This window comes from Larus michahellis, chromosome 3 (assembly GCF_964199755.1).
Source record: "Larus michahellis chromosome 3, bLarMic1.1, whole genome shotgun sequence".
NCBI classification, from domain to species: domain Eukaryota; kingdom Metazoa; phylum Chordata; class Aves; order Charadriiformes; family Laridae; genus Larus; species Larus michahellis.
This window is the reverse complement of record NC_133898.1, coordinates 44,194,693-44,220,409: the sequence shown is the minus strand read 5'-3', so window position 1 is coordinate 44,220,409 and position 25,717 is coordinate 44,194,693. Positions and strand designations below refer to the sequence as shown.

At 44.5% G+C, this 25,717-nt stretch overlaps 1 protein-coding gene across 1 annotated transcript; it reads left to right on the top strand.

The window, feature by feature from the left end:
* The first annotated feature begins 839 nt into the window (after positions 1 to 839).
* LOC141740524 (protein ELYS-like) lies at positions 840 to 21,151 on the top strand. The gene is made up of 24 exons (XM_074579350.1): positions 840 to 960; positions 1,680 to 1,933; positions 3,631 to 3,811; positions 4,606 to 4,813; positions 5,530 to 5,646; positions 6,613 to 6,697; positions 9,719 to 9,869; positions 10,520 to 10,652; positions 10,740 to 10,921; positions 11,303 to 11,364; positions 12,197 to 12,325; positions 14,070 to 14,160; positions 14,249 to 14,338; positions 14,501 to 14,641; positions 15,417 to 15,521; positions 16,292 to 16,385; positions 17,334 to 17,457; positions 17,579 to 17,635; positions 18,598 to 18,744; positions 18,836 to 19,023; positions 19,193 to 19,337; positions 19,433 to 19,564; positions 20,762 to 20,909; positions 20,997 to 21,151. Exons 1-24 carry the CDS (start codon positions 840 to 842, stop codon positions 21,149 to 21,151), a joined length of 3,240 nt encoding a protein of 1,079 aa, XP_074435451.1.
* The last annotated feature ends 4,566 nt before the right edge of the window (positions 21,152 to 25,717 follow it).

The following is a 25,717-nucleotide window of genomic DNA, read 5'->3' as shown; positions in this document are numbered from 1 at the left end:
GCAGTGCGAGGTGAGCCACAGGAGTACGGTAGTAGAACAAAGGAGCAGATGGAGAGATGGGAGGCGGCGGCAAGTCCTCTCTTTTGGTGGCAGGGAAGTCAGCATGTTTTGTGAAACCACCTCTTCAGCTGCGGCTGGCCATATTTTTAGCTTTTTCGTCAGTAAGCCCATTGCATTGTTGGCCCTTGAAACGGATTTTCAGGTACTACCGTCAGTCAAAACTGACGTCCCTGAACCCTGACTTGGCTGAATGTGATTCTGCTTGAACATGTAATTTCTCCATGTTTATTCTTCTTGGAGCTTTTTAATGCAAAAATCTATCCTCAGCCTGTGACTCGTGGTACGCTCCTTTCTTTGGAAATAGTTTGGAAGTCATAAGTACCTAAGGTGAAGACCAATGGTAATTTTGGCTGCTAGAAGACAACTGACAATAAGTAACAAAGGGTAAAGTACGAAATCAAGGGAAAGGACAAATGGAAAGTTGTACCTGTTACTGAGAAGCTTTTTAAAATCTGATTTTTCTCAGCTCCCATCTTCCTAACCTGTGTGAGTAGACTTGAACTCAGTGTATTGGGCTTTTTCCTGTTATTTCTCTGTTGATACGTCTGGGTCACTTTTTGTTGGTGATCTCACAGGCATCAGAAAAGCAAAGGATTCTCCTTTTGCTCTGCTGGGAGAGCAAAAAGTCTCCCGAGTGCCATTATTTGCAAGGAAAAGAGCTAGAGGTGATGTCTAGGGGATTTTTCACTGCATACTGATGAAACTTCTGTCACTCTCAAGAATAGTTCTGGCTGACGTGAGTCTAGTTGTGCAATTTTTTCCTGTATTTACAGCGAAGAATGCGAGACCTAACAGCTGAGGTAACGAGCAGTCTGCTGCAGTTTCCAGAGGTGACTCTTCAGGCACTTGGGGAAGATGAGGGAACCCTCGGCTCTGTGCTGTGCGGGAAGTTTTCTGGAGGTGAGCATTTTCCTTTAAATTTGGTCTCGGTATAAAGCTGTTCTTGCCTGGAGGCTACCTGAAGCCTCAGGTCATGGTATCAGCTGTGTCAGGTTGGTGCTGTTAAGAGGCATCCTGTTTAGAGAGAGAGAACAAAAAGGGTGCTTCAGCGATGACAAATGCTAATATTAAAACGTGAGTATAGTTAAACTTTGAAGTGGACTTTCCAGGTGATGTGACAGTAGAGCTGGGTGCCTATCTGGAGGTCTAGGCTTCTGTTAAGACCAGGTAGAATCTATCTACCTGAGTGTAAATGCAGGGATTGAGCTCATACTTCCTTTGGGCTGGCAGTAGTTCAGTGAAACAAAATGCCTTCGATTCTTCCTCTACGCTCTAAGACTTGTATTCCCATATGCGTTTAGATCATTTCTAGCAAAACCAAGGCGAATATGGTATAAAGGCTGTCGATCAGGACCTTGTAATCTTTATCCCAAACAACCCAGATTCTTCGGTGCGGGAATGACAAGTACAAATGCAAAATAACAAGGTGGTTAATTTTAGGAGGGATTGCTTGGGGATTTCAACGGGTGATTTTGAATCATTGACTAGAATGAGGTAGGTTGGTCTTCCTCTGCTAGGTACGTTTATTGAAGGAAAGGGGCAGGCACTGTGATTTTTTTTCAGCTGTTTTCAGTCTTCCGTTGGACATTTGCTTCAGTCCTCTTTCTTTTCTCTCACAGGGAGAAACGGCCTGGCGTGGTTGGCACGTGGTCCTCACCTTGAGGTGGTGAACTGTGTGACAGGAGAGCGGCTCTCTGCGTACCGTTTCAGTGGAGTCAATGAACAGCCTCCCACTGTTCGTGTGGTGAAGGAGTTTTCCTGGGAGAAGAGAACTGGACTGCTGGTTGGGTTGGAAGACGCAGAGGGAAGTGTTCTCTGTCTGTACGACCTTGGACTCTCAAGAGTAGTTAAAGCAGTTGTTCTTCCCGGGAGGGTAGGTACTTTTTAATTGGAGAAACGAAGCTTTGATGTTGTTAGGTGCTGCGTAGGCCTGTTTTAGGACAAGCTTTGGAGCGTCTCTTTGTAGGAGGTATTTTTTCTATCGTGCGTTAACATCCTGTCACTTGAGAGTATCCAGTCAAGACGGTGTTGCTGTAAAATCTTGGGCTTAATGTGCCATTATTGTTGGAGTTTGCTGAGAGTAAAACAAGTTTTCTGGTTTTATTGTAGAGCACAAATTCACCTGATTCTCTCCTTCCACAAAAAGGCCTTGAAAAGCACCTTTTTTTGACCCTAATTGCTTGATTTCCATCAGAAATACCGTCTTTAAAATGGCTCAGAATTCCATAGTTGTGCTGTAAATGACTTCGACACATTGCCTTGAATCTCAGCCTAGCAAGCAGGCTGAGGAGAACACATTTTTCTGTTGACTTAGGAGAGGAAAAAAGAGCCTCTAGTGAGTTATCTGACAGAGTGTTGGGAGGTCACCTTTCAGCCTGCAGTCCTTGAATCTCTGCTCTCTGACTAGTGTGTTTGTGTAGATGGGACACACTGGTGTAATGTTGCTGATGTTTTCTGTCTTCTGTAACCCAGAAACTCAAATGATGTGTGTCCCCTAGCCTCATTATCTCAATGTAAACAAGAATCGGTGGAAGTCAATAGAACATCAAGATTCATTTTTATCATCTTAGAATCTGCAACAACTAACTAACTAACTTCTTAGCCAGCTTTCCATCAGCTGCTTTGGTTTGACTTGCTAGAATACAGGTGGAGTTTTGTTTGTTTGTAATGCTACAGTGTGATGACTAGTAGTAAGCATTCGTATTGGGGTCACTGAGAGAGAGAAATACGTGCAGCTTTAGCGCAGGAGTCTTTGTGTGCTCGTGTCTCTGCTCTAGCAGTCAGTGTTGTCCTGGGATGTGCTGCAACGTGTGCTGAAAGGTCTGTCTTCGCCTTGTGAGACAGTTGCGTGCAGACTGCTGGGCACGTGAAAGGGCAGTGTGCGCTTCCTCCTTTAGGTGGAGTCACCTTTTTATCTGAGAAGCTGCTGCTTTAGGCTGGCTTTTAACATTTTTCTCAACATTCGTGAAAGCGCTGGTGTGCATTTAAAGCTTCTTTTCCTTTATGTGGTTGTTACTTTTCTTCTAAATGCGGACTAGTGTGAATTTTACTAAGCTGGTCTCTCCCTTCAACGCTTTCTAAATACGTTTCACTCCCATGGAAATGGTGTGTCTCCCATGCAACTTGGCCGCTGCCTCGTCTGACTCTCGAGCCCTGATTTATCCTAACGCCCGTTTGTCAAAGAAGGCATAGACTGTATCGCGGTGCTGGTGGGCTGTGAGCGGTGGGAGACCTCGATGTAGTTGTGTTTGTCTGTCTTAAGCCCCTTGAATACGATAAAGTTTCTTGTGTATAACTGATTTTCTGTGTTTTCCTCCAGTTAATTACTGCGAAGTAGGAAATGGAAATTGCTAAGCTGTACTAATAGAATGCCCCATTTAAGTTGAAGTTAAGTCACTTACCCGCAGGAAATCTAGTAAATGGAAGGCAGTAACAGGTTTTTGTACGGGGCTTTTTTGTCTTTGTCTCTTTTTTTGATCTAATTGCAAACAATGCTTTGATGCTCCTGTATTTACTTTTTCTATTGAGCTTGTCAAAGAGCTCAAGTAGTAACTTGTAGTTTTCCTGTAGGTAACCGCTATAGAACCCATAGCGAATCACGGAGGACCCAGCGTGAGCACTCAGCACCTCCATCAGAGTCTGCGATGGCTCTTTGGGGTGGCAGCAGTGGCTACAGATGCTGGCCATCTACTTCTGGTTGATCTTAGTTTGGATGATTGCTCCTGCACTCAGAATGATATCGAAGCATTGGGTAAGCCTGCAGTTTTTCCACATGAATTTAAACGCAAGAAAACTTCTGTCTTCTAACGAAACAGTATGCATCCCACTTTGAAGACCCTTGTGTCAGACATTTCTGACGACTGGTTACAGGTGGCAGTTTGACATCGTATAGTCCTGACCTGATTAAACCTGGGAGTGTCTGACTGCTCCTCGCAGTGTTGTAAATGCCCCCTCCCACCAAGATCCCTGTGCCACTATGATTCTTGCCAGAGAGGTGTAGGAATTTTGCCACGTGAGCCGGTGCGGCCGCCTGGTAGGAAGTTGTGTTGGAGGAGCCCTGTTTCCCGGGAATGCTCTTCTGCTTGTGTTAATTGACTTGGGGCAAATTTTGGGCTTGTTTTTTAAAATAAACCCCACTTACCAACACCCATGCATTTGGATGAATGAAATCTCGAATAGGTGTACTCAGCTTGCATACACCGTTTTGGCTATTACAACAGCAGCTTCAGCAACTGGTGCCACTTCAAACACGAGGTGCCACTTCAAATTGCATCACGAGGCCCAAACTCCTGCTTTTCAGAGTCCAGGAAGAATTTGGTTACGCTTTTACCTAGCTTTCAAACGTGAGTGAGAATACTTGTCTGATCCGAGAGTTCTTATGTTCTTTGAAGACATACATAATGGCAATGGCAAAAAAAAGTGTTGCATAAATGGCTATTGTGCCTGGCACGGTAGCATTAGATGATAGGGGTTGTCACGTCAGTGCCTAAAATGCAGCCTAAATGGCATAACGTATTCATTTATTGCTTGGTTTTGTGTGTGTAGATCTAGAAGTTGTCACTAAAAATCCTGCTGAAGTTGCACAAAGAAGAGAAACTGCGACCAGCGAAGGGAGGTGTCTCTGTTTTCAACTACAAAATGCTTCCGGAACAGCAGTATCAGCCCTGTGCTACATAAGCAGAAGCAACCAGCTCGTTGTGGGTTTCTCGGATGGCTACCTGTCGCTCTGGAATATGAAAACGTTGAAGAGAGAGTAAGTAGGCCTTTACACTTGGCCATGCCTGGAGGTGCGGGGCTCTCGATTTGTTGCTTAAGGAAGTATGTGGATGTAAAGAGAACTTTTTCAGGGACTGAAGTGAGTATGAGTATAATCTTGGCACGTTCAGAAATCCTCTTCTGACATAACTTTTCAGTCATACCTGGATGAAGTGGTCCGCCTTCTCCCCAGTGGACTAGGATTGTTTTCCTTCTTGTGCCTGTGGATTGAGGAATTGTGGGAAGCATGCTTCCTGGGGTTTTCAGAACCGGTTACTGCAACTGGGGCATCCATTGAAAGGCTGAAGTATGTCAGTGATGTGATTTTGGTGCCGATATTCTCTAAAGTGTCCAGGGTGAAACTAGTGAGACATGAAAACTCAATAGCTGACCTGTGCCTGAAAAATGTATTCTTTCCTGCATGTCAGCTTTGGCCGAAAGAGCAATCTCACCCGAAATATTTGGCTAACTTCTGGTCGGGATTCCCTTCAGCAGATCTGCACTGACTCCCCAGAAGCTGTTGGATGCATAAATAGACAGTGGAGGAATAATTAGGTGGCAAGAGTAGAGTGTGGAGGTACAAATAAGGTTCAGAAGTCAGGAAGAACAATGCTTGACGTAGTCCAAGAAACGAGAAACTACCTGTGTTTGGGCCACTAGGCTCCCCTTTTTTTTTCTTTTTCGTTTTGCTTTTTTTTTCCCCTAAACCTGTAGGCACCACTCTCAGCTTGAAGGAGGGAGGATTCCTGTCTATGCTGTCACTTTTCAAGAGCTGGAGAATGATCCTCGCAATTGTTGCTACTTGTGGGCTGTTCAGTCTACGCAGGAAAGGTGAATAAAAACTTTAACTATCAGCCACTGAATTAATTCTTTTTGTTTTTAAGGATATTTGTTCCCATACAGTTGAACATGTGTATTTGTTGTGTGTCTGCGATTCTTTCCGGTACGGAGGGTGTTAAACTTAGAATGCAATTTTTACAGGATTTACCAGACGTGAAGAGGGACCTACTAGTTCCTGCCTTCTGTCAGAAGGCAAAGCAACAGTGGCCATATTCTTCTGCTCGCATTCTCAAATGGTTTGCTTTTGTTCCTCGATGACCGCTTCATCATTTGTTTGATAGTCACACCGTGGTATTAAAATACCACTAGGAGCAGTTGAGGCTGCAGATCTAGAACACCAGACGTGCCCACACAACAGCCTGCCGCCCCTAAAGGCGGCGGTGACAGTATTGCCGATGGCCTTGTGCCAGCGTCAGCAGTCTGTGGAGCCTTGGTGAGCCAGTGCAGCTCCCCTGGCAGAAAACGATTCAGCAGAAAAGCCAATGGGTTCCTGCTGTTCTGCTGAATCAAATCGGACTTGGAAGGGTGCAGAGTGTGCAAGAGGGGGAGGGGAACTTTGGTGGTAAGGGAGGGGCAGAGAGATCTCTCTTTCTGCATCAGCAAGCGATTCCATCAGCTCAGCTGTTGGTAGAGTGGCAGTCTTTTAAATCTTGACTTCAAAGCAGTTTTGATGGAGAACTCTTCATTGTGAAGAACTATTTCCAACAATTCTTAGTCCATACAACATATTACAGCTTTCCAATTGTACGGTTGGCTTTTGCCCCTGAAGCTGTTAGTGTCAAAACGCCCTCCTTCATGTTTCAGTGGCTAAATGTGGCCGATGATCATGTTTTGGGAAGAGGTGGTGTTCTTTTCAGCGGGAGCATGCTATTAAGAAAACGTCTAGGTCTACTAACACGACAATGAGGACTATAAAGCAGCTTTGTAACCAAATTTCATAATTTATCCCTTTTTCAGTGAAGGGGATGTGGTGAGTTTACACCTGCTGCAGTTAGCGTTTGGTGACAGAAAACGCGTGGCCTCAGGACAAGTCATGTATGAGGTAAGAGGTGCATGCGTGGGAAAAGCAGACAATAGTAATTTTCTCTAAGGGAGTATCAGTTGAGTTACAGGGGTGAGATTTACCATCAAACTTCAGAGCTGGCTGAAAAAATAATAATGTTTTGCTGAGTCTTCTTGGGCACGGCCTTTGTCCATACCTTTTGGAAAGAAGGCGTACCATTTTATACTGCAGTGTCGTGTGTTCCAGCTAGATTCATCTGCAAAGAGCCCGTATAAATGAAATTCCTGAAGAGGACGTGGCTTTTGCAAATAAAATTATTCTGAAATACCAAATGAATGGCATGTAGGAAGAGAAGATTGGGCCTTGAATCGCTTGGTTTAACCAAGCTTCGGACTTGAATAAGCTTCTGTCTCTCTCCCTTTCTTAAAATACAGTCATACTCTAGTCTTTGCTGATCTTCAGTTTTATATTCTTGGTTTCCCTTAGAGCTTTGTCAGCCGGACTTCTCACATGAAATGCACCTACAGTGTCTCTTCAGTGTTGATCCTGACACTTAGTAGCTGTAAAGATAACTCGTTCTTCTTTTTGGCTGGGTGACCTATTCAATCTACTCTTAAAGCCAGGAAAATATGTAATTTGGTCAGAAGAGTGTACCTAAATGTTAGATCTGGCTCCAAGGAGGATGCGTTTAAAATACAGATGTGAGGTATCCTTGTATCTCAGATAGCTAACAGAGACAAGGCGCATCTGTTAGATGTGTAATTCCATTCAGTTGTACGCCTGGAAGTCTTCCAAAATCTTTTTGAGGGGACAGTAATCTTAGTTCAGAGCAAGTCTTTCCTCCTGATTTGGTACTTTCTCTTGCATATTCTCAATAGCTATGGAACGAAACAGGGGTGACTCTTGTATCGTGGTACTCTGGTTTTTGTAGGGACTGTGCCTTTTGATTTTTTTGGATTAATTTAGATTTTGAGTGTTTTGCTTATGTGTAGGAAAGGTGCTTCCTCATTTGGCACCGTTGCTTTTGCATAGATAGAGGTTAGGTGTTTGGAAAAGGTGGTGTTTCTTTAAAATGCATTATCTATCACGGTGACCAAGTAGAAGGATCTTCCAGTGATTCATGGCGTGCTGGATGCTATCTCTTTATCTTTGTTGATGTGCGGGACCTGTGCTCCACAGCGGATACTTTTAGTCTCAGAACACTTCCTTGTAGTCACAGATCGGTTAGTACTACATGACTGTCTGCCTGCATGGCTGTCTGAGTCAAGTTTCTTGTCCATCTTCAGGGGTAGAAAATTTAAGTGTCTCCCGTTTGCTAGGCCAAGTTTGAGTAAAGAAGGAGGAATCTACTGTTGATCCTTGTTCATTGGATAGAGTTCACAGGAGCTCAAAAGACTTTTTCAATACAGCAGTGCTTTTTGTTCCAGGAATTAGGTTTGAGGCTATGAAGCAGTGCCTCTTTGACTGTGTGTCATGGTAAAAGTCACAAATAGGACTTATGGAACATGTGGTACTGTGTTTTTCTATATGCGTGTCAAACTCTCGTCTCCATTGCCTTCAAGGCTGGTTTAAGTCTGCTTAAGTAATTAAACAGAAAGGTATGTTTAAGTAATGCTTCCAAAGACCTTTTTTGTACTGTTGCAGCAGTTGCTAAATCTGGTGCATCAAATCACGATCGTAGAGCGCATCTTTACCCTCGTTCTGCACAATGCTTGCGGATGGGCAGAGTATACACTCTCTACTTTGATATCAGAGTTTGACCAGTGCATCTCGTTTGAAAACTTGTTTTTGTGTTTTGCTAGTCAATGGAGTCGTTACTTAACATCTCCCATACAATGGAGTTCCTTAGAATGACTTTGCCCGGCGTGGAAAGTTTAAAATGCACTGCTTTGCTTCAGAAGCATTTTCTTTTTAGTTATGAAAGACTTTTTTTAATTATTTAATTTTTCTTTTTAGACAACCTTCATATTTATTTGTAACACTTCCTGGAATCATTAAGAGAAAGCTCGCCTCTTCTCAGATTAGGTGAATTAGATGTATCCTATGAGATCATACGGGAATGTGTGGTTTCATGCCAGTTCGTTTCAGAGCTCTGCAAGTTTAGGAAACTTGGGTAGAATGTGGCGTTATCAGTTTATGGGTTGTGTGGGTTGGGTTTCTTTTTCCCTCTTTTTTTTTTTTTTTTTTTAATTATAGAGCTGCTATTTGTCCCCAGTACACCCGTTCATGTGTTGTATGGTAGACAGTTTGAATGAATGCTGTATTTGGAAAGACAGTATTTCACTTCACGCTTACTTAAAAAATGGCGCTATCAGAGGTTCAACACAATCGTGCCGGGGTTTCTGTGTATCTCAAAATTAGTTTGTTTACTGTGTAGTAATTCGTGATGCTAAAAGCCTTGGCCACGTGCACCCCGTGTCCTTTCTGGTTTTCCCTTTTGCTGTTGGCTGTGCTTGGTGAAGGAGCTGAGGGATATTTCACCCGTTAGTCTCTGACAAGATGAGAGGAGGAGCTGTCATAGCTTACGTGGCTTGAAAGAAGATTGCTAATCAGTATGAAGTTCTCACAGTAACTAGAGAGGGGTGCACGGTCACTCTGGTGGTGTGCCCATAGAAAATACCTCTTGACAGCTTTAGCTGCTCGAATGCTGGGGCTTCTCTAACTTCATCAGTTCTGCAATCAAGACATGGAGCAAAGAGCTTTGCATGCATGTGTGTTGCATCATTTTAGATATCTCTTTGTAGCGATATATTTATTTTTATAAAGAACATTCTTGGATGTCGCAAGGAATTCTGCAAAACATGTTCAGATCTGAATAATGTTAGGGAAATTCTAAATTTTGAAAAAGTGCAAAGCCTTTACAGCCAAACTTACCCGTTACGATTTGACACTGCATTCTCTTGCATGTCAGGCGTAGTTTCTATTTACCATCAGAAATAGGCTCATGCGAAATACACAGTATAATAAGCCTATTCTGTTAGACTGTCTTTCATATTTAGCCATAATGTATGTTTTTATCTTAGAATGACCTTTGCTCTCTTCTCTGATTTTTTCCCCCAGGGTTTGGAATACCGTGGCAAAAAGTTCAGTTTAGATCTCATGGGTGGAGTCTTTCCCTTGAGAGGCCAGACGAGGAGTACGAAATTAATCAGCTGCCAGACTGTCAAAAAATTCCGCAGCGACGTTGACGGAGAGGATAGCGTAAATGAAGGTTTGTTCTGATGTCCGTGTTTGGTGATTTTAAAAGAAGTGCTTTTGGAACCTAAGCAACGAATGCTGTTCTGTCCCCACAGTCTGAAAGTCTTGCCTATCTGCATAGACTAGACTGTTGGGATTATTTACGAAGAAAAAATGGATGCTTAAGGTATGTGGGACTTCTTTAAGGGAAAAAGTGGGTTTTATTTTATGCTTGCTGACATGCTATCGCGATGTATGGTGGGGCCGTTTGTATGATGATGGTCAGTCGTTTTACTCCTCCAGCTGCCATCTTTGAACAAGAAGTTCAAACTCTCCATTGCTTAGGAATGTTACCAGAATTTTTTCCCTTCTTCAAACCGATGTCCGCATCTGCATCCAGATGGTAGCCCGTCACAAGTGCTGTTCCCCAGGGCACTGCACTGGGGCCACTTCTCTTTAGTATCTTGACCAGTGATCTGGACGAGGGGACAAGAAAAAGGGGCAGTGTGACTGAAACCTATCACAGAGATGTTTGCTATTCCGTAATTACTGTAATCACTCTTAGGAAGTGTTGTGTTTCACGAGTGACAGAACAGAATGAAGCCAAAATAGAAAGTGGTGTTTTAAAACTATCGGATCTATCGTATTTTCTACAAGTCAGAAACAATGTCTTGTCTTTTACAGTCACGTCTCCTGACACCAGTGTCTCAGTCTTCAGTTGGCAAGTGAATACGTACGGTCAGGGAAAACCATCTACTTACCTGGGTGTATTTGACATTAATCGCTGGTATTCTGCTCAAATGCCAGATTCAGTAAGGTAGATTTTTCTTCAGTAGTTTTCCAGATGCCTGCCAATAATTCATTTGAATGTCGGTATTTAGCTTACGCGCTTGTTTTCTTTAAGGCCGGAAGAATTCCCTCATGAGTGCCCCTATTTTGCACTGTGGTCGCTGGATACCGTAGTGAGCGTGACTTCTCCGAAGCTCCTTTTGGATATTCTGGTCCATGAGCGGAGTCTAAGTCGGGGAGTTCCTCCTTCTTATCCACCACCTGAGCGGTTTTTTCATCCAGGCAACTATAACTTTGGTAGGTATTTCACTGCTTTTGAGAGTGATAAGCTTAAAATGAGGTCAAATGCCATTCATTGGTTCTCTTGTTCAGTCATTGTTTGTCATTCAAAACCCAAACCAAACCAAAAAAACACCCAGTCCCCCCCAAACCCAACTCTGATCACGTTGTACTGACAAGGTATTTGCTATTGTGGAACATATCTGACAGCCGGCTGAGTTTTGGTGCTTTTGTAATGTAGCCGGTGAAGTGGTGCTGGTTATAGCCTGAAATGCCTGTGAACTGAAGCTCAAAGCACTCAGTTATATGTTTCTAGATACCGGTGTGTAAAAAATGTAAACTGGTCATGCCATAACTGTGAGAGTACGGAAGGTTGTCAAACGTTCCCTGTTTCTGCAGATGGTACGTGCTTGCTGACCTCCGGAGTCGTTCACATGACTTGCACCGGCTTCCAGAAGGAGGTGATCTTTTACTGTATCTTTATTGCGAGTGGCAGGAGATGTAGCTTTTCTAAGTTTTCTGTTGCACTGCTTTCCGTGTTAGGGACCGTTTCATGCTCATCCTGCCCGTCCACACGCATAGTTGCAATTGTATCCTGTCGCCAGTTGTATGCAAATGGTAATGTTTTAGGTCCCCTCTTGGGACTGTACAACTGCCGTTGTCTCCTCTTGAAGCACCATCGGGGATTGAATGTCTAGAAAGGAACGCAACGTTGCTCCAGGAGCAAGAACAAAACCACTGTAGAAGGCGGGGAAAGGTGTTACTTCTTTATTGCCCCTCAGTCGAACTGCCTGCATAGTCTTGAGTTAGAGTTTTGATCCCCAACTCTCTTGAAAAAGGAGGGAATGGAGAAAATGAAAAACCACATAACTGTTTGAGGAGTGAAAATTTTGTTTTCTCCCAAACTCGGCCAAATTATAACTTCTGAGCCACGGCACAGATTGTGACAGATAATTTTGAGTGAAGTTTCAGCTCACTAAATGTTTCCAACATGAATCGGCTTCCATACGAATAGGCATAGAAAGGATCTTCCAAAGCATGAAGTTGCATGTTAGCTTAGCTTATATAGAATGTATTTTGTGTCAGTGTTGAGGGAAAGAGCAAGGCCTGTGTATAGACAGAGAAGGTAGAAAAGACTTAATTACGCAGATTGCTAACCTAAAGCATCTTAGTGGTTCAGGCTGTCTGATGGTGTCAGTGAACATTTAGATTCTTCCTTTTAGAGGTTATCCAGAAGCGTAGTGACGGAATAACAATGCTGTCTTAATCTGTGGTTTTCGATTGATGTTTCAGACCTTGAATTTTTTGAAGAAATCTGGCCCTTCAATATGGGAAGCCATTCAGGATAGCTACAATAGGTGTCTTGTAGCTGGCTTGCTGTCTCCAAGACCAGTTGATGTCCAGCCATCCAGTTTGAGTCAGGTGAGTGCCTATGAGGGAATCAAGGGGGAAATACATCCATCTGGTCTGACAGGGCTGGAGGGGCTACAAGACACGATACTCCAATTTGAAATACAGGTGTTGACCTGAGCTAGCAGAAGTAACCGTATCCTTAGATCCAAAGTAGTGACTTTGACTGGGAACAGCCCTAAGAGATCTGTCTTTAGAGACCCCTCTCTTAATTCGGTGCCACACACAGATGCGCACAAGGAAGCGTGCAGTCAGTGCTGGTCATGCCCAACATAACGCATGTGTCCCCCAGAGTAACCCCCATCCCTGTCAGTTTCTCAAAGCAGTGGTTCAGTGCAGTAGCCGACGATGGGGGCGTCTCACTGGGATGCGAGCTCTTGCAGACGTCGGCTTGCTGCACTGTCACTGTGCGTGATCATTTGCTTCCAAGGAAGTGGGCTGTGGTAAAGGATTACTGCTGTCAGCTCTCCCTGGCAATTTCTTCACAGCTTGCCCTCGTTTTCCCTTCATCGGTAGGCTTTTCTGCATCCTCTCCGGGCGGATCTTCACCTCTGTAGCCTCTGCCTTGTGCTGCAGTAGCCCAATTTGCTCCTCTGAGACTGCCCTCTTGCAGCTGCAACACCTTAATCACCTTTATCTCATGACACTCGCTACCTTCTATGTGCTTTATGCCACCACAGTGACTTCACTCCCCCTGCCATAGGTTTTCCATTTGCAATGCACCAACCTTTCCCTGGAGCAATCAGCAGGAAGGGGAGAGCAGCCTTCCCGCTGCCCTCCTCTTCCTGTCTCCTGCATTCGTCACCACATTTGTGGACGTGTGTTAGGACATGAACGCTTCTGCACAGTGTGGTAGCTCAAAGAAATTTCTTGGCAAGCTGGCCAATGGTCTGTTTCCTTGTCTGAAACCAGTTTTCAGAAAAAGATGGCAATATCACATGTGTGTTCTACATGTGTAGAAGTCGCTTTGAATGTCATGATTTTGCCTAGAGGGGAAAGATACTTTTGAATGTGTTTAAAAAAACCCAACCAACCAAACAAATCCCATCCCAAAAACCAAAGTAAAAACTTACGAAGGGTCCTCTCACCTGAGAGAAGTACGAGAACACCAGCTGAGATAAGCTACTACTTAGTATCGCGCGTCTGTGCATACGTGTGATTTATCCTTGTAAGGATTACCACTACACTATAATACAGTATTTGAAGAGCCTACCATTTAAACCATTAGGATGTAAATGTTTTGCTTCTTTTCTGTCACGTTACAAAATTCCAACGTAGTGTTTTGGGTGTCAGAACTGCTTCATGTCTTCATAGTCTAGAAAGCTGCTTGGCCGTAGCTTCACTGTTTCCATGCAAACGTTGCACAGTTGTGTTTGTCCTGTCCCCTTCCTGCGTTCCTGATGGCAAACTTATCTGCACAGATGTGTAACGCGTATTAGCAGAGGATGTTTCTGGACGTAGTAAGTTGGAACTCAGTACGTGAAGACTGTAATGCAGAGGCACGCGAAGAAAGATTAGAATTAGGCTGCAGTAAGTTGAAATGTCAGAGGAAAAGTGTGTTAATGTGTTCCTCAGAGCAGTGAGCAGTCCAGCCTGTGGCTGGAATTAAGAGAAAGGACGTGGCATTCCTGGCCTGTGTCCTGATTGACTTTGTGATGTCTGAATGAGTATGCAGTTAGAAAGAAACATTTACTGTTGATGGTTCACATGGTGCAAGTAGGTAAGATTCTCATTTGAGTTTGTCTGTTACGTTTAGGAGGAGCAGCTGGAAGCAGTATTGTCAGCTGCTGTCCAGACAGGTTCTGTGGGACTTCTGACTGGATGCATTAAACATTGGATATCTGAAGGTAATACTTCGAACGTTGTTTTTTTACGTGGTACCTCTTTGAGTTGGAGCCTGTTGATTCATTTCTTTTTTGTTCTCTTTGTTTAAAGAGCAGCCAAGGTCTGCTGGTAATTTACGGTTTGTTCTTGAGTGGACATGGAACCAAGTGATCTCTACAAAGGAAGAATTTGACCAAATCTGTGAGTACTAGTGTAGTCATTCTGCAAACCTAAAGTCGTTCTTTCTGATTGAGCTTCCTCAGTAATACGCCGCTATAGGATATTGCACGCGGTCCTTGAAGTGCGCCTTGAAACTCTGGAATTGCTCTGTCGGCTAACGATTTAATATTTATTCTTGAAAAGGTGTTCCGCTGTTTGATGGCTCTTGCAACTTCATTGACCCCCAGACATTACGGTCTCTCCAGCGCTGCCAGTTGCTTTTGAGCAACCTTAGCACGGTCTTAAACTGTTTTCTCACAGAAGCACAAGAGCTTACTGAAAAAGGTTTGTAGTAGTGCTACAAAATCTTTGGTATGTTTTATTAAGATTTGGAATTGTGGCAACATGGGCTTTTGTTGTTTTTGAGGATTGGAAGACAGTCACATTTAGCTGGGAGAAGGGGCTTAAAGCTGAGCGCTTGGGACCACCACAAAACACGCATGGAGTTCAGGGCAACAGTTTATGGTGGAGCTCATGCAAGGGGGTGGGGGAGGCTACATTCAGAGAGAAGCTTTGTAGGCAACTGGGCTGAAATTACAGCAACCGAATGTGGTATTGCTGAAAATTATTCCTTTGAGTTCTTAGCTAGCAAGTTCTAGTTGCATGCAGACACCGTGTTGCAAATTGCTAAACAATACGAAGGAAGCGTAAACGAGTAACGTGCAAAGTAAGTTACTTGAGTTTCTACAGCTTTTTCTCTTAGAAATGGTTCTTGGCCTATTGAGAAAAGAAAAGAATATCCCTTTGCTATCAGAAGAATCTCTGCTACGTGAGAAACAGATGTCTTATTCTTGCGTGCATTTAGTAGTTCAGGCTTTGGGGTTTTTGTTTTTTTTTTTATTTTAGCCTTTAGTGAGTTTAGTTCTTTATAGGGGTTGTTTTTTCTTTTGGTGGTGATAGTGGTTTTTTTCTTCAAATAAGAAAGCGATACAGCGTGAAAAACGCAAAGACAAAGATTTCTAATGTGCTATTTTTATACTTTTTGGTTTAGTAGGATGAAGGGTGTTTTGTGAAAATGAACAGAATTGCATAGCGCTAATCATCTCCTGCCTTTTTTCAGGTTTTGCAGACGTGACAAATAAGCAAGCGGTAACCGGCCTCATTTCTTTGTATGCACGAGTGGTCATCTGGTTCTGTCGATCCGGTCTCCTTCCAGAGGGTTTAGGTAAGCGTGACCTGTCATACGTTTGCAACAAGGCGACCATCCAGTGAGTGACTCCCACGAACGCGTGCTTAGCCATGTTTTTGTAACGGTTTCGTCAGGAAGAAGTCGTGCTGGTTCAGTGGCAGGGTGTGCTGAAGTTCTGTGGGTGAAGTTGAGATTTTGCTGGGTTGTCAAGTACACAGCATAGAATGAGGCAGGCAGTTTCTTTCCTGGGTGGATTTTAGGAATAGCAATGGACCCCTGACGTCAAGGCGCTGCTTGTGTCCACAGCTTGAACTACTTGAGATTTTAAACAAAGTACTATTAAACAACAAGTACCGGAATGCTTGTTTTTACAGTGAGAGCATTACCTGCATGTTTTGAACTTTCTATCAGTTGCTTGAGGAGAAAGTACACCTTGGAAATCCTTCTTTAGTTGGATGGATTAGAAATTCCATTGTCAGCCTTAATTGTCTCACAGATGCTCACGCGGCATGTTTAGAAACCATTCCCTTTGAGAACTGGGTGGGTTTTTTTATAGTGAACTTCAGCTTACCCTACATGTTGTGAATGCTGCGTGAACTGTAACCTTGAAACGGCACTTGGGGCAAGAAGGAATTGAGTCTTGTCTCTTAGAGTTCTTTTAGCAAAGGCAGAAAGAGGATTGGCTTCTTTCAGAGTTGGAGGCTTCTGATGCTTAGCTTGTACGATCTTCTGTCTCTTTAGGCAAAAATTTTCGTTTACAAGTGTGATATGACTGCTTTAACTTGCTTCTGCTTTGTTGCCTGTAGATGACGATACGCGTTTGTCAAGACCTTTCTACAATTATCCTCTGATTGAGAGCTACTATACTGGTCACCGACAGAAACTTGAGCGTTTATCAAGGTAAGAGCTAGAGGAAGACTCTAGAACACTTCCACGGCAAATTCAGAAGTGGAAGGGAATGGCTTTTATCTCAACAGTTGCATGGGCTATGCGTAATGCCGCTGCCAGCAATACTCTTGACTTCAGTGACACGCGTGTTCTGTTGAACAGAGAGGTTACTTTCCTGTGTTAAAACGTTGCTATCTACCTCTGCTTAGTACCACTGGTTGGTATCATCATTTTTCGGGAGTCTACTTTATTCATTGGCTAATGTGTATAATTTCTGACTACTGAAAAAGGCCATGCGATTAGGACAGGATCAGTCACCTCCAGTTCAGCAAAGCAGGGTGTTCACAGAACAATTGTTTTGGAAGCAGAAGAAAGCGTGTTTTTTAAAAAACAATCATCTCCGTCCTTGACTGGTAATAGAGGGTCATAACTGTATTGGCCTAAGTCCCCTTCTCACAAGTACGTGGTGTGATTTTGTGAGATGGTTGGAGTTACATGGAGTTGGCACGCCTCGCACTCTCCTGGCTGTCGGATAGAAGTCACTTGTGAACGTCAGCTCTCTTTCCTGGACTAGCTGCCTAGCACATAGGCGGCATGCCTTGGATTAGCCGATAATAGGTTTTTCTTTGGAAATTGTACTGAAAACTGAATAAAGACCTGACCAAGCTTCGGCGATGGCACTGTGACCAAGAGGCTGCAAGGTGAGTTAAGGTGGAAGCTGCAGGGTAGGAGGTATTGACTTCAAAGTTCATCTTCCTTGGCTTACTTCTCAAGTAACTTACATACAGGCTCGTGTGTTCCTTCGAAGCACAGAGCCTCTAGTGTCCTTTTTCTGCTTTGTGCCATCGGGAGATTAAAGGGCAGGGCTGCAGTCAGCAGAAGACTGGAGGAAAGCCGTTACACCGGGAGGCTGGAATTAGTGTTTTACTCTGTCCAAATCCTTGCTACCTTTTGTTCCAGAGGAAAATGGGACTCGGACTGCTTGATGGTTGATGGAATGGTTTCCCAGTTAGGAGACCAAGTGGAGAAGCTGTGGCGGAGAGATGCAGGAGGAACTGGGAAATACCCGCCTGCCAGTTTGCATGTGAGTGTCCTGTTCACTGCGAACAACAACAAACGGCCGCCCTCCCCGCCAAACCCCACCCAAAAGCCAATGATTTAGGGAAGACGGGCGTTTTTTCAGAACTTTTAATTTTTCATTTCAGGCACTGCTGGATCTCTATTTGCTAGAAAGCATTGAAGAAAACTGCAAACACGCAATTGTATCCTTTCTAGTTATTTTTATTACACCTTCAGGGGATGCACATAAATGTTCTTCAGTGTTGGTCGCCGACCTGTTTCATGACATTTTTTCATTTATGCTTCAAAGACGATGCAAGTGAAAACATTTAGTTTAGCGTTAAGTTGTAGACAGAAGCGCTGTTTTATTTCTTTGTACTGTGGATTTTTGATGACTTTTTTCTTAAACGTTTTGTTGCAAAAGTCTTCTCCGATAGGGAGAAAACAGTTTTAGTAATAAGGGTTGAAGATATAAAATGTCCTTAGTTTTTCTCCAAATTTAAACAGCGTTTAAAATTGTCTAAAACACCCATGATGGGTTATAAAACAATTTCTGTTTCAGAGCAAAAGGATTTCTAAGAGTGGTTTACCAGTACCGGATTTTTGCTGAAATCACGGGTTTTCCAGCGCAGCTCACAGCTTTGGTTCCGTTGAAAGTGCAGGCACACGGAATAAGCAACAGGGAGAAGAGAAAAGTCATGGGGCAGAAACTTAATTTTTAAGCTGCTGAAATACACAGCCTTGCTTTTGCTGTTTGTTGCCTAACCCGCGAGGGGAGCCTAGAGAGCAAGGGGCTTAGAAACGCTTATAGCCCGGAGCTGTCTTGTTAGATGATGTCCCTAAAAACGGACGTCAGAAAGAGAAAATGACGCTACCAATGAGTGACCCGCATACTGGTTTAAATCCAGTTTTAAGCATTCGGAGCTGAGCTGTACTGTAAGGATGCCACAATTTACACTGTTTTATAGACGCTGGACATGAGGGAAAAACCCAACTGTGGAATTTATTTGCTGTAATAATTGAGCGTTGGATGCTCCAATGTTTTGAATGTATTTTCTGCTTCCTACCACTTTTATATTCTTACTTCATTATGGTTTTCTAAAGGTAATGTGATAAACTTTTGGTCTTACAAACTGATTAGCCTTAATGAGATACCTGATGTCAGACAATTTACTTGCTGCTGGATATCAAGCGTTCCTTTCCGAGTGAGACAGAAACTTCAATCGACTCCTTCGCAACTGCCTTTGGCATCCCCTGGGGACTTGTTAAGCTTGTTGAAGGTTTTTGGCTTCTAGATCACAATGATTACGAAGTAAGTATGGTAGAGTTGAGTCAGACATACATTGCAGTACAAAGCTATAATCTAGAAAATGATTTTAAAACCCGATCTCTAACTTGTACAGAATTCTCTGGCCCTGCTCTTTCATCCCGCTACAATCAAAACCGCGTCATGGCAGCACAAGAGAATTATTCAGTCCCTCCTGTGCCAAGGGGAGCATGGGCAAGCCCTCAGATACATCCAGCTGATGAGGCCACCCACGGCAAGCAGCGGGGAAGTGCAGCTTCTCCTCACTGTGTTGCTCTCCAATAGGTAAAGAAATATACCCCACCATTTTGTCATGCAAATCTTGTGAAAATGGAGAACAAAGAATAGAAATCATCATCCCCTAAGTTTCCTTTAAACTTTGAGTACAAGACTCTTGGGGCATCTCTTTGGTTATGCTATTAACATCCCTTTACGTCTGAAAAATTAATTACAGGTGCATGGTGGAGGCTTGGGGTCTGTTGCACCAACATGCCGCTCAGGCAAACTTAGAAGACCTCTTAAAACGCATGTACGAAATGTGCCGGGAGATGGGCCTGATGGAAGACTTGCTGAAGCTGCCTTTCACAGACACCGAACAAGTAAGTGGGAGCAAGGAAAAATGTTCATCGTCTCTTTGAAAAGAGAAAAGGCAGAGCCATAACAGATTTTTGGAATGATTTTTTTTTTCTCATAGGAGTGTTTGGAGAAGTTTTTAAGGACCAGTGCTGGTGTTCAGAATCAAGAATTCCTTTTAGTCTACCATCTGCAGCGTGCCAACTACATTGCAGCACTAGAGCTGAATCAGTCCATGAACGTCAATCTTATGGTAAGCGTGAAAGTTCTGTTCTGTCAAGCGTGCAAGTTTCTGCTGGGTGTTACTAACTGGTTTTGATAGTACTCAATAAGAATCCTGCTTTGTTTTTTTCATACCAGTCTTTGAAACACTCGGAACAAGTTTCTACACCTTTGGTTACAGCTGAAGCTAAATGTTGACCAATATACGTCACTACTCCAAAGCTACTCTATGAAGCTATAATTAAATGTTACACACCACTGTTGACCCCACTGAGAACAGTTTGTTTGCATCTGAGGAATAAACATGTATCTTTCCCATCAGCCAGTCTTACCATTCCGTTATTGAGATACGTATGTTATGCGTGGCTTAGATTACTGGAAGTTGTTTGTGTCACTCCTTCCTGTGGGATGACGAGTAGGTTGTATGTCATCGCTTGTGTCTTGCACGCAACTGTATTTTTCTAGCTGAGAGCAGGCTAGATGCCAGTCCACAGGTTAAATTTCTGTGGGTTTTGTTTGTTTTTTTAATTTCTGCGAGTTATAGTGTGCTCTCCAATTCCACAACTTTCATTTCACGGCTTTTATGACAAAAATTCTTGTCTAACCTCTATTTCTCAAAATAGCCAGATTACATTTTGTGTTACATGAACTTGTGTTCTGGATTTGTGACGCGTTTGCTGTTTTCTGGAATCATAGTTTTCCAGTGACTCAAACTTCTAAGGTGGTTTTGGAAGTCGTAGGTCCTGCATTTCAAAACTGTCATGCGGCCAGGTGGTGTGCGTAGGTCGCTTTTTCTTGCTTGTTTTAATCTTCACATCATGTTGTCCAGGGTAATTTCCAGTTGTCCCGTATATTCAGGGCAGTGGCGTTTCAGGAAGAACAAGGGAAAGCCTGCTATGTAGTAAGTCGTTTGCAAATTGCAGGTGATATCAGAAAATTGCAGGTGATAACAGGTGTATCAGAAGAAGGTTCTGCAGAGCGCCAGCATTGTTTTAACTTCAAGTTGTAGGCTCTGTTGCTATTCCAGTCTTCCTTCCACTTTGCTAAAAGTACCAGGTGAAATCGGTGTGTGCGGATGGGTAGAACTTGCCGCTGTTCTGTGCAGTGGAGGTGTTTTCCCACACCCGTAGAGGAAATCTGCTCACTAATGCGAAATAGCACGGAGAGGTCTGTGCAATGAACTTCTTGTAATTAGTTAAGCTTTTGCTTTCCGCTTTTCCTTCATCAGAACGACGGCGATCATCGCTTGACCGACAGAGCAGTTGCCAGAAATTCTCTATTAGCCCAATATGACAAGATCCTTCCACGAATTGAAAGGCAGCTGGCCGTAGAGAGAGCCAAGCTTTACCATTTGCCTGCACTGGCCTCAAGAGAAGGTAACTTTTAGCGGGGGGAAATAGAGGGGAGAATTCCCTGTCACTTGGATGACACCAGGCTGAAATTTTTCCCCTCTTGCTTTCCAGTCTCAAGACCAAAGCCATTAACTCCAGTAAGAAAACAAGCGAAAGCAGGAAATGTGCGTCGAAGACCAAATTTTCTGGCAAAAATATTGTCCAGAATTAAAGAATCCTGGGCAGGAATGAAGGAGAAAACCAGTTTCTCACAAGGTGGATTTTAAAGATGCTGTCGTTTTTATAGCTGCTAAACGTGCTGTTTCTTCAGCAGGATGTTTCTAAAATTGAGGATGTTTCTAAAATGGGACCTGTTGAGATCCAAACAGGAGAGCAAGCAGTTGGGTTTCAACAGCACCCGCCAGTCCCTCACTAGAGACAGGAACAAGAAGAGACCTTAGATGCATTCACTTATTCAGCTCGTCTCGGCTTTGGGATTTAGGACAACACTGTAGAGAAGACGGGGCTGGACTTGGGAATACGCAAATCCCTCATGGGAGTCAATGGAAAATTTGGGATGGGAAGAAGGCAGCAGGTCACAAAGCTTCCGCAGTCATTCCCGTAGCAGCGCAGTGAAGGTGTTTCTGCTTGCGTTATAACTGGTGGGTACTGATGTAGATGTAAGCGCCTGGTTTTGGCTTGTGGGCCCTCACTGAATTTAGGACAAACTGCTTACTGCTTTCTTGTTCGTAGATTTGTAAGCATAAAAGGAAAGTTTACGCAGACTAGTATTTCTTGACTTTAGTTTTGAAGCATGGCGTGTTGCTAATAATATATCGCTTTCGCAAGTTTTGACGAGGCGGGAGGCAAGAAAATAAGCTGATTCTATGGAGACTGCTGTTGAGGGGCTGCTTCCTTCTGCCGTTGTTGGCTAGCACTGCAACTTAGAGGGCTGGGCAAAGGTCTTTACACGTGGATTCAATTATCCCGACCATCCGAGTCCCTGGAAATAAGTAACGGTTACTGCTTTTGTTCTCCCCATAAAACCCCGAGTATCTTCACGTGGATCTAGAAGGAACGAATACTTGCTCAGCACAGGGAACGGGAAAAGACGAGGTGGAGCTATTTAGAATATACTGTGTTGTCTCAGGCAGTCCAAGCGATTCCTTGAAGTGCAGGGTTGAGCTGTCGGATGTGAGGGCTGGCCAGTTTGACAAAGTGTTGCCGACTGGAACTTTCAGCTTTTCTCTCATCGTTGCCTTTTACCCTGTTAGATGCAGAGTGGGTCGCCCTGTGGGCATTTGTCGTCAGTGCAGGAAGTACTGCAATGGGATGATTTCTGCCAGTTGTGGCTACAGCTCGCATTGTAAAACTGCTCACTTTGTCCAGGAGTGGTGGCAAATCGTAGTCAGGAACAGAAACACCAGAAACGGGGCACGCGATGGCCTACACTGAACACTCTCTTCTCTGTCCCTTAGACACAGAGGCTGTCATCGGTAGCAGAGAGTACACTGTATGTTTCTGACTTTACACCCAGCAGTGATCTGAAAGGAAAAGCGGCATTTCACTGTCCTCAGTTTCATCTGTGTGAGTGTGAAGTCAGTCTGTTTGGTAACGACTATTGCATTAACAGGCTTTTTTTTAACTGTAGGTGGTGGAAGATAGTGCGCTTAAGTCACCAACCTCAGAAGCAGCACCGGCAACACCAGGATAAAGTGAAGGACATCCATCGGGCGATCGTCCATACAGCTAGGATTCTCCAGAGTCATAGTTAGCATGTTGTTTGACTGTCAATAAACATTGTTGAATGTGATGCAGCTGAAGGAGACGGAGAGCTTTTTACATCTCAGAGTAATTTTCAGCGACAAGCGTTGTAATAAGGAATGCCCCCCAGCCCTCCTCCTCTCGCTTAGCTTTTGTAGCTGAGCAGATGGCAGAGGGTATGGAACATCCCTTTGGTCAGTTTGGGTCAGCTGTCCTGGCTACGTGCCCTCCCAGGATCTTGTCTTTTTTCCTCCTGAGTCCTTTCTCAGACCCAGCCTTCGCACCGCACCCCTAGCAGCTCCCTCTGCATCTCCGGGATGATCAGTTCGCCCTCCTCTACGAGCAAAGGAACCCAGAATATCTTCCAGGAAGGAGAACTCAAACCCCACGTGGACTGATGGCGTAAGGTGGGCTGTAGTTAGTGATTTTTCCAGTTAAAGGCTTTACAGACCGTGATTACACTTGCAGTTTCATAGAGTTTGCTCAAACTGCTTACGTTGAGAACTGGAACTGCAAATCAGAATGGCAGACTTGCATTTGGTCTTAAACGGCTATGTTAGGCCTTCTGTAACGTCACCTGCCTGCCTGCAGGAACACTCGGAATTAGGAGAATTTGAGATTTGAGGTTTGTGCGGTGACGTCATCCTGGGAGCTTCGTCCAGTTTTGTATGGACTGTATCTATTTCATTATTTCCCTTTTGATTTTATTATTAGGATTTCATGAAAGCAGTTTAGTTTCTCCTAAGCTCGTAAATCTCTCTCTACCTCTCCTCCTCCTCTCCGTGTACGAGAGGTTGGGGGGGAGCATCTGTCGCCGGCCATTGGCCAATTCGGCCAAAACCACGACAGATTTATTGGCGCCCGACGTGGGGCACGAACGCAGCTCTGATAGATTGCCTGAATAGTTTGAATTCCAGCTTGTTCAGGGAGAACAGAGAGTTCACAGCATGTCGGTCTTACGTGAAATCTGGTATCGTGCCTTTAGAGAGCTTTGTATGAAGTTAATGGACGCAGTGGGGTTTAAGCGGTCAAATATATTGCATGGCCTGTTTCTCGTTTGTGTTTGGACGCGGTGGTCTAAGCGTGCCACGTTGGCATGGGTTTGCCTTCAGAGGTATAAAATAATTGCTTGGATAACGGTTCTGCCTGCCTATCTTGGGCATCTCGTGATGGAGGCTTTTCCTAATTACACTTTCGGGATGGGTTCTTTTCCTAATTACGCTCTTGGTCGTACCTGGGGAAAGTTGACTTTGCCCTTCGGTGATGATGCCAAAGCGACAGTAACAGAATCGGGATGAGAAACCTTCGGGCCGTTTCGAGAGTGAAGGTTACTTTCATTCGTACGTGATCCTGTTGTCGGTTTTCCCGAGTGTGTTGCAGGGCTGGTTTATTGTTAAATATCGGTGCAGGAGTGAGTATGATGTGACATGTGATGTTGCTACTCAGACCCCGGGGCCAAAGCCAAAGACAGCAGAAACTCGGGCAGCCCTGCCACCGAAAGCTGCAGTAGGAATTCAGACAACCCCCCCACGGAAAGCTACAGCAGAAACTCAAACAACTCAGGTGACTGCCCAAGCCGCAACACAGGCACAAACAACGCCACCGGCCCCGACACCAGCCCGAGCGGCATCGGCTGCCCCCCACCGGCCCCGGCATCGGCCAGGCCCACGGCGGCTGCGCCGCCCAGAGGCCCCGGCGAAAGCCACGCCTCCGCCCATACAGGCCAAAGCCACGGCCCGGCCGTAGGGACACCGCCGCCAGCGGCATGGGCTGCCCCCACACGGGCCCCGGCAAACGCCACGGCTCCGGCCCGGAGGCGGTGGAGAAAATGACTAAGACAATAGCTGAGCAAAATGAGAAAAGTGCTAAACTTCTTCATGAAATGCTTGAAAAAGTGTCTGAGAAGGGGAAAGAATCCCACTCTTCCCCTGAACAGAGCCAGGTTGCAGTCATTAAGAAACAACGGTAGCGATTCAGCTTTTGGCCACCTCACTTGCTCTTCCTCACTTGGCGGTACAGTTCTGCTCTGACTTTGCGAGCCTGTCCAGCTTGCTGGTCTCCTGGGCACCGTTTTCCCCACTTCACGGTTCAGTTTTCTATTGGAACCAGAAGAGGGAGGGGCTGGGAAAGGCCAAGTGGGTGCTACTCTTTGCAACGATGGCGTGCTCTCCTGTCATTCCACCTTACGAAACCACGCTCTTACGGTCTTTAGTTCCCCATAGAAGGCAGGAGTGGGTCAGACAACGAGTAAAGAGAACGTCTTGTTTCTGGCCGTGTTTTCCGGTTCCTTCTGGAAAACCGTCTGGGGAGAGTTGCCTCTTAAAATCAGGGCGTGGGGGCGCTCAAAAAGCTCACGCGAATACTGAGTGAGAATGCTTGCGACAGTCTGGTAAGGAACGAAAGCAAAAGGAAGCTTCTTTCTGTATGTTTTCTGCCTTGACCCTATCTTCAAAGAAGCCCATAAATAATTCTTTGGCATCGATTTTGTAATTCCAACATTGCAAAATGTTTTCCTCTACTGAATACTGTTGGTAATCAAAAAATCAATTTGATACTTCTCTTTCTTTTCAGGACCACAAGAAAAGGAGGCTCTTGGTCACCTCCACCGGTGGAAATAAAATTCGTCTCTCCTTTTGGAAGTGCACTGGATAAAGCCATGGATCGTATTGCAAGAATATGTCCAGTGTGCAGATATGTCTGAGGATAACCGAGCAGTTTAATCCCCCATCAGAACTTCCCCTCGTGGAACGCTACTCTCAGGCTTGTTATTTCAATAAAATTGTTTGCTGCAATTTCATCAGTTCCCATGTAACCACTCGTAAATAGCTTTGTTGTTGATTTCTGGTGGGGAAAACAAGCTACAGGCAGAAACCAATCCATAGTGTCTCACGAGTCGTTTACTTCTTATCCGTAGTCTTCCTGGTACAGAACAGGTTTCTTTTTGGCGTTGGTGAACTTAATACTGCGAAGCTTAAAGCTTGATGCCGGTGTCTGCCAAGTAGCGAAGGGTTGTTACAAATCTGCTGAGCCGGGGCTTCGTCCTTGCTGGCGGCAGGAGCCCGGCCTGGTGCACCCCAGACCTGGGGGTG

Bases quoted from the DNA above. Each gene is read 5' to 3' on its own strand.
- LOC141740524 (XM_074579350.1), top strand. From the start codon at position 840: ATGCGAGACCTAACAGCTGAGGTAACGAGCAGTCTGCTGCAGTTTCCA. The intron at 3,812-4,605 runs GTAAGCCTGCAG...TTGTGTGTGTAG, and splicing joins GAATGATATCGAAGCATTGG to ATCTAGAAGTTGTCACTAAA. The intron at 19,338-19,432 runs GTAAGTGGGAGC...TTTTTCTCATAG, and splicing joins CTTTCACAGACACCGAACAA to GAGTGTTTGGAGAAGTTTTT.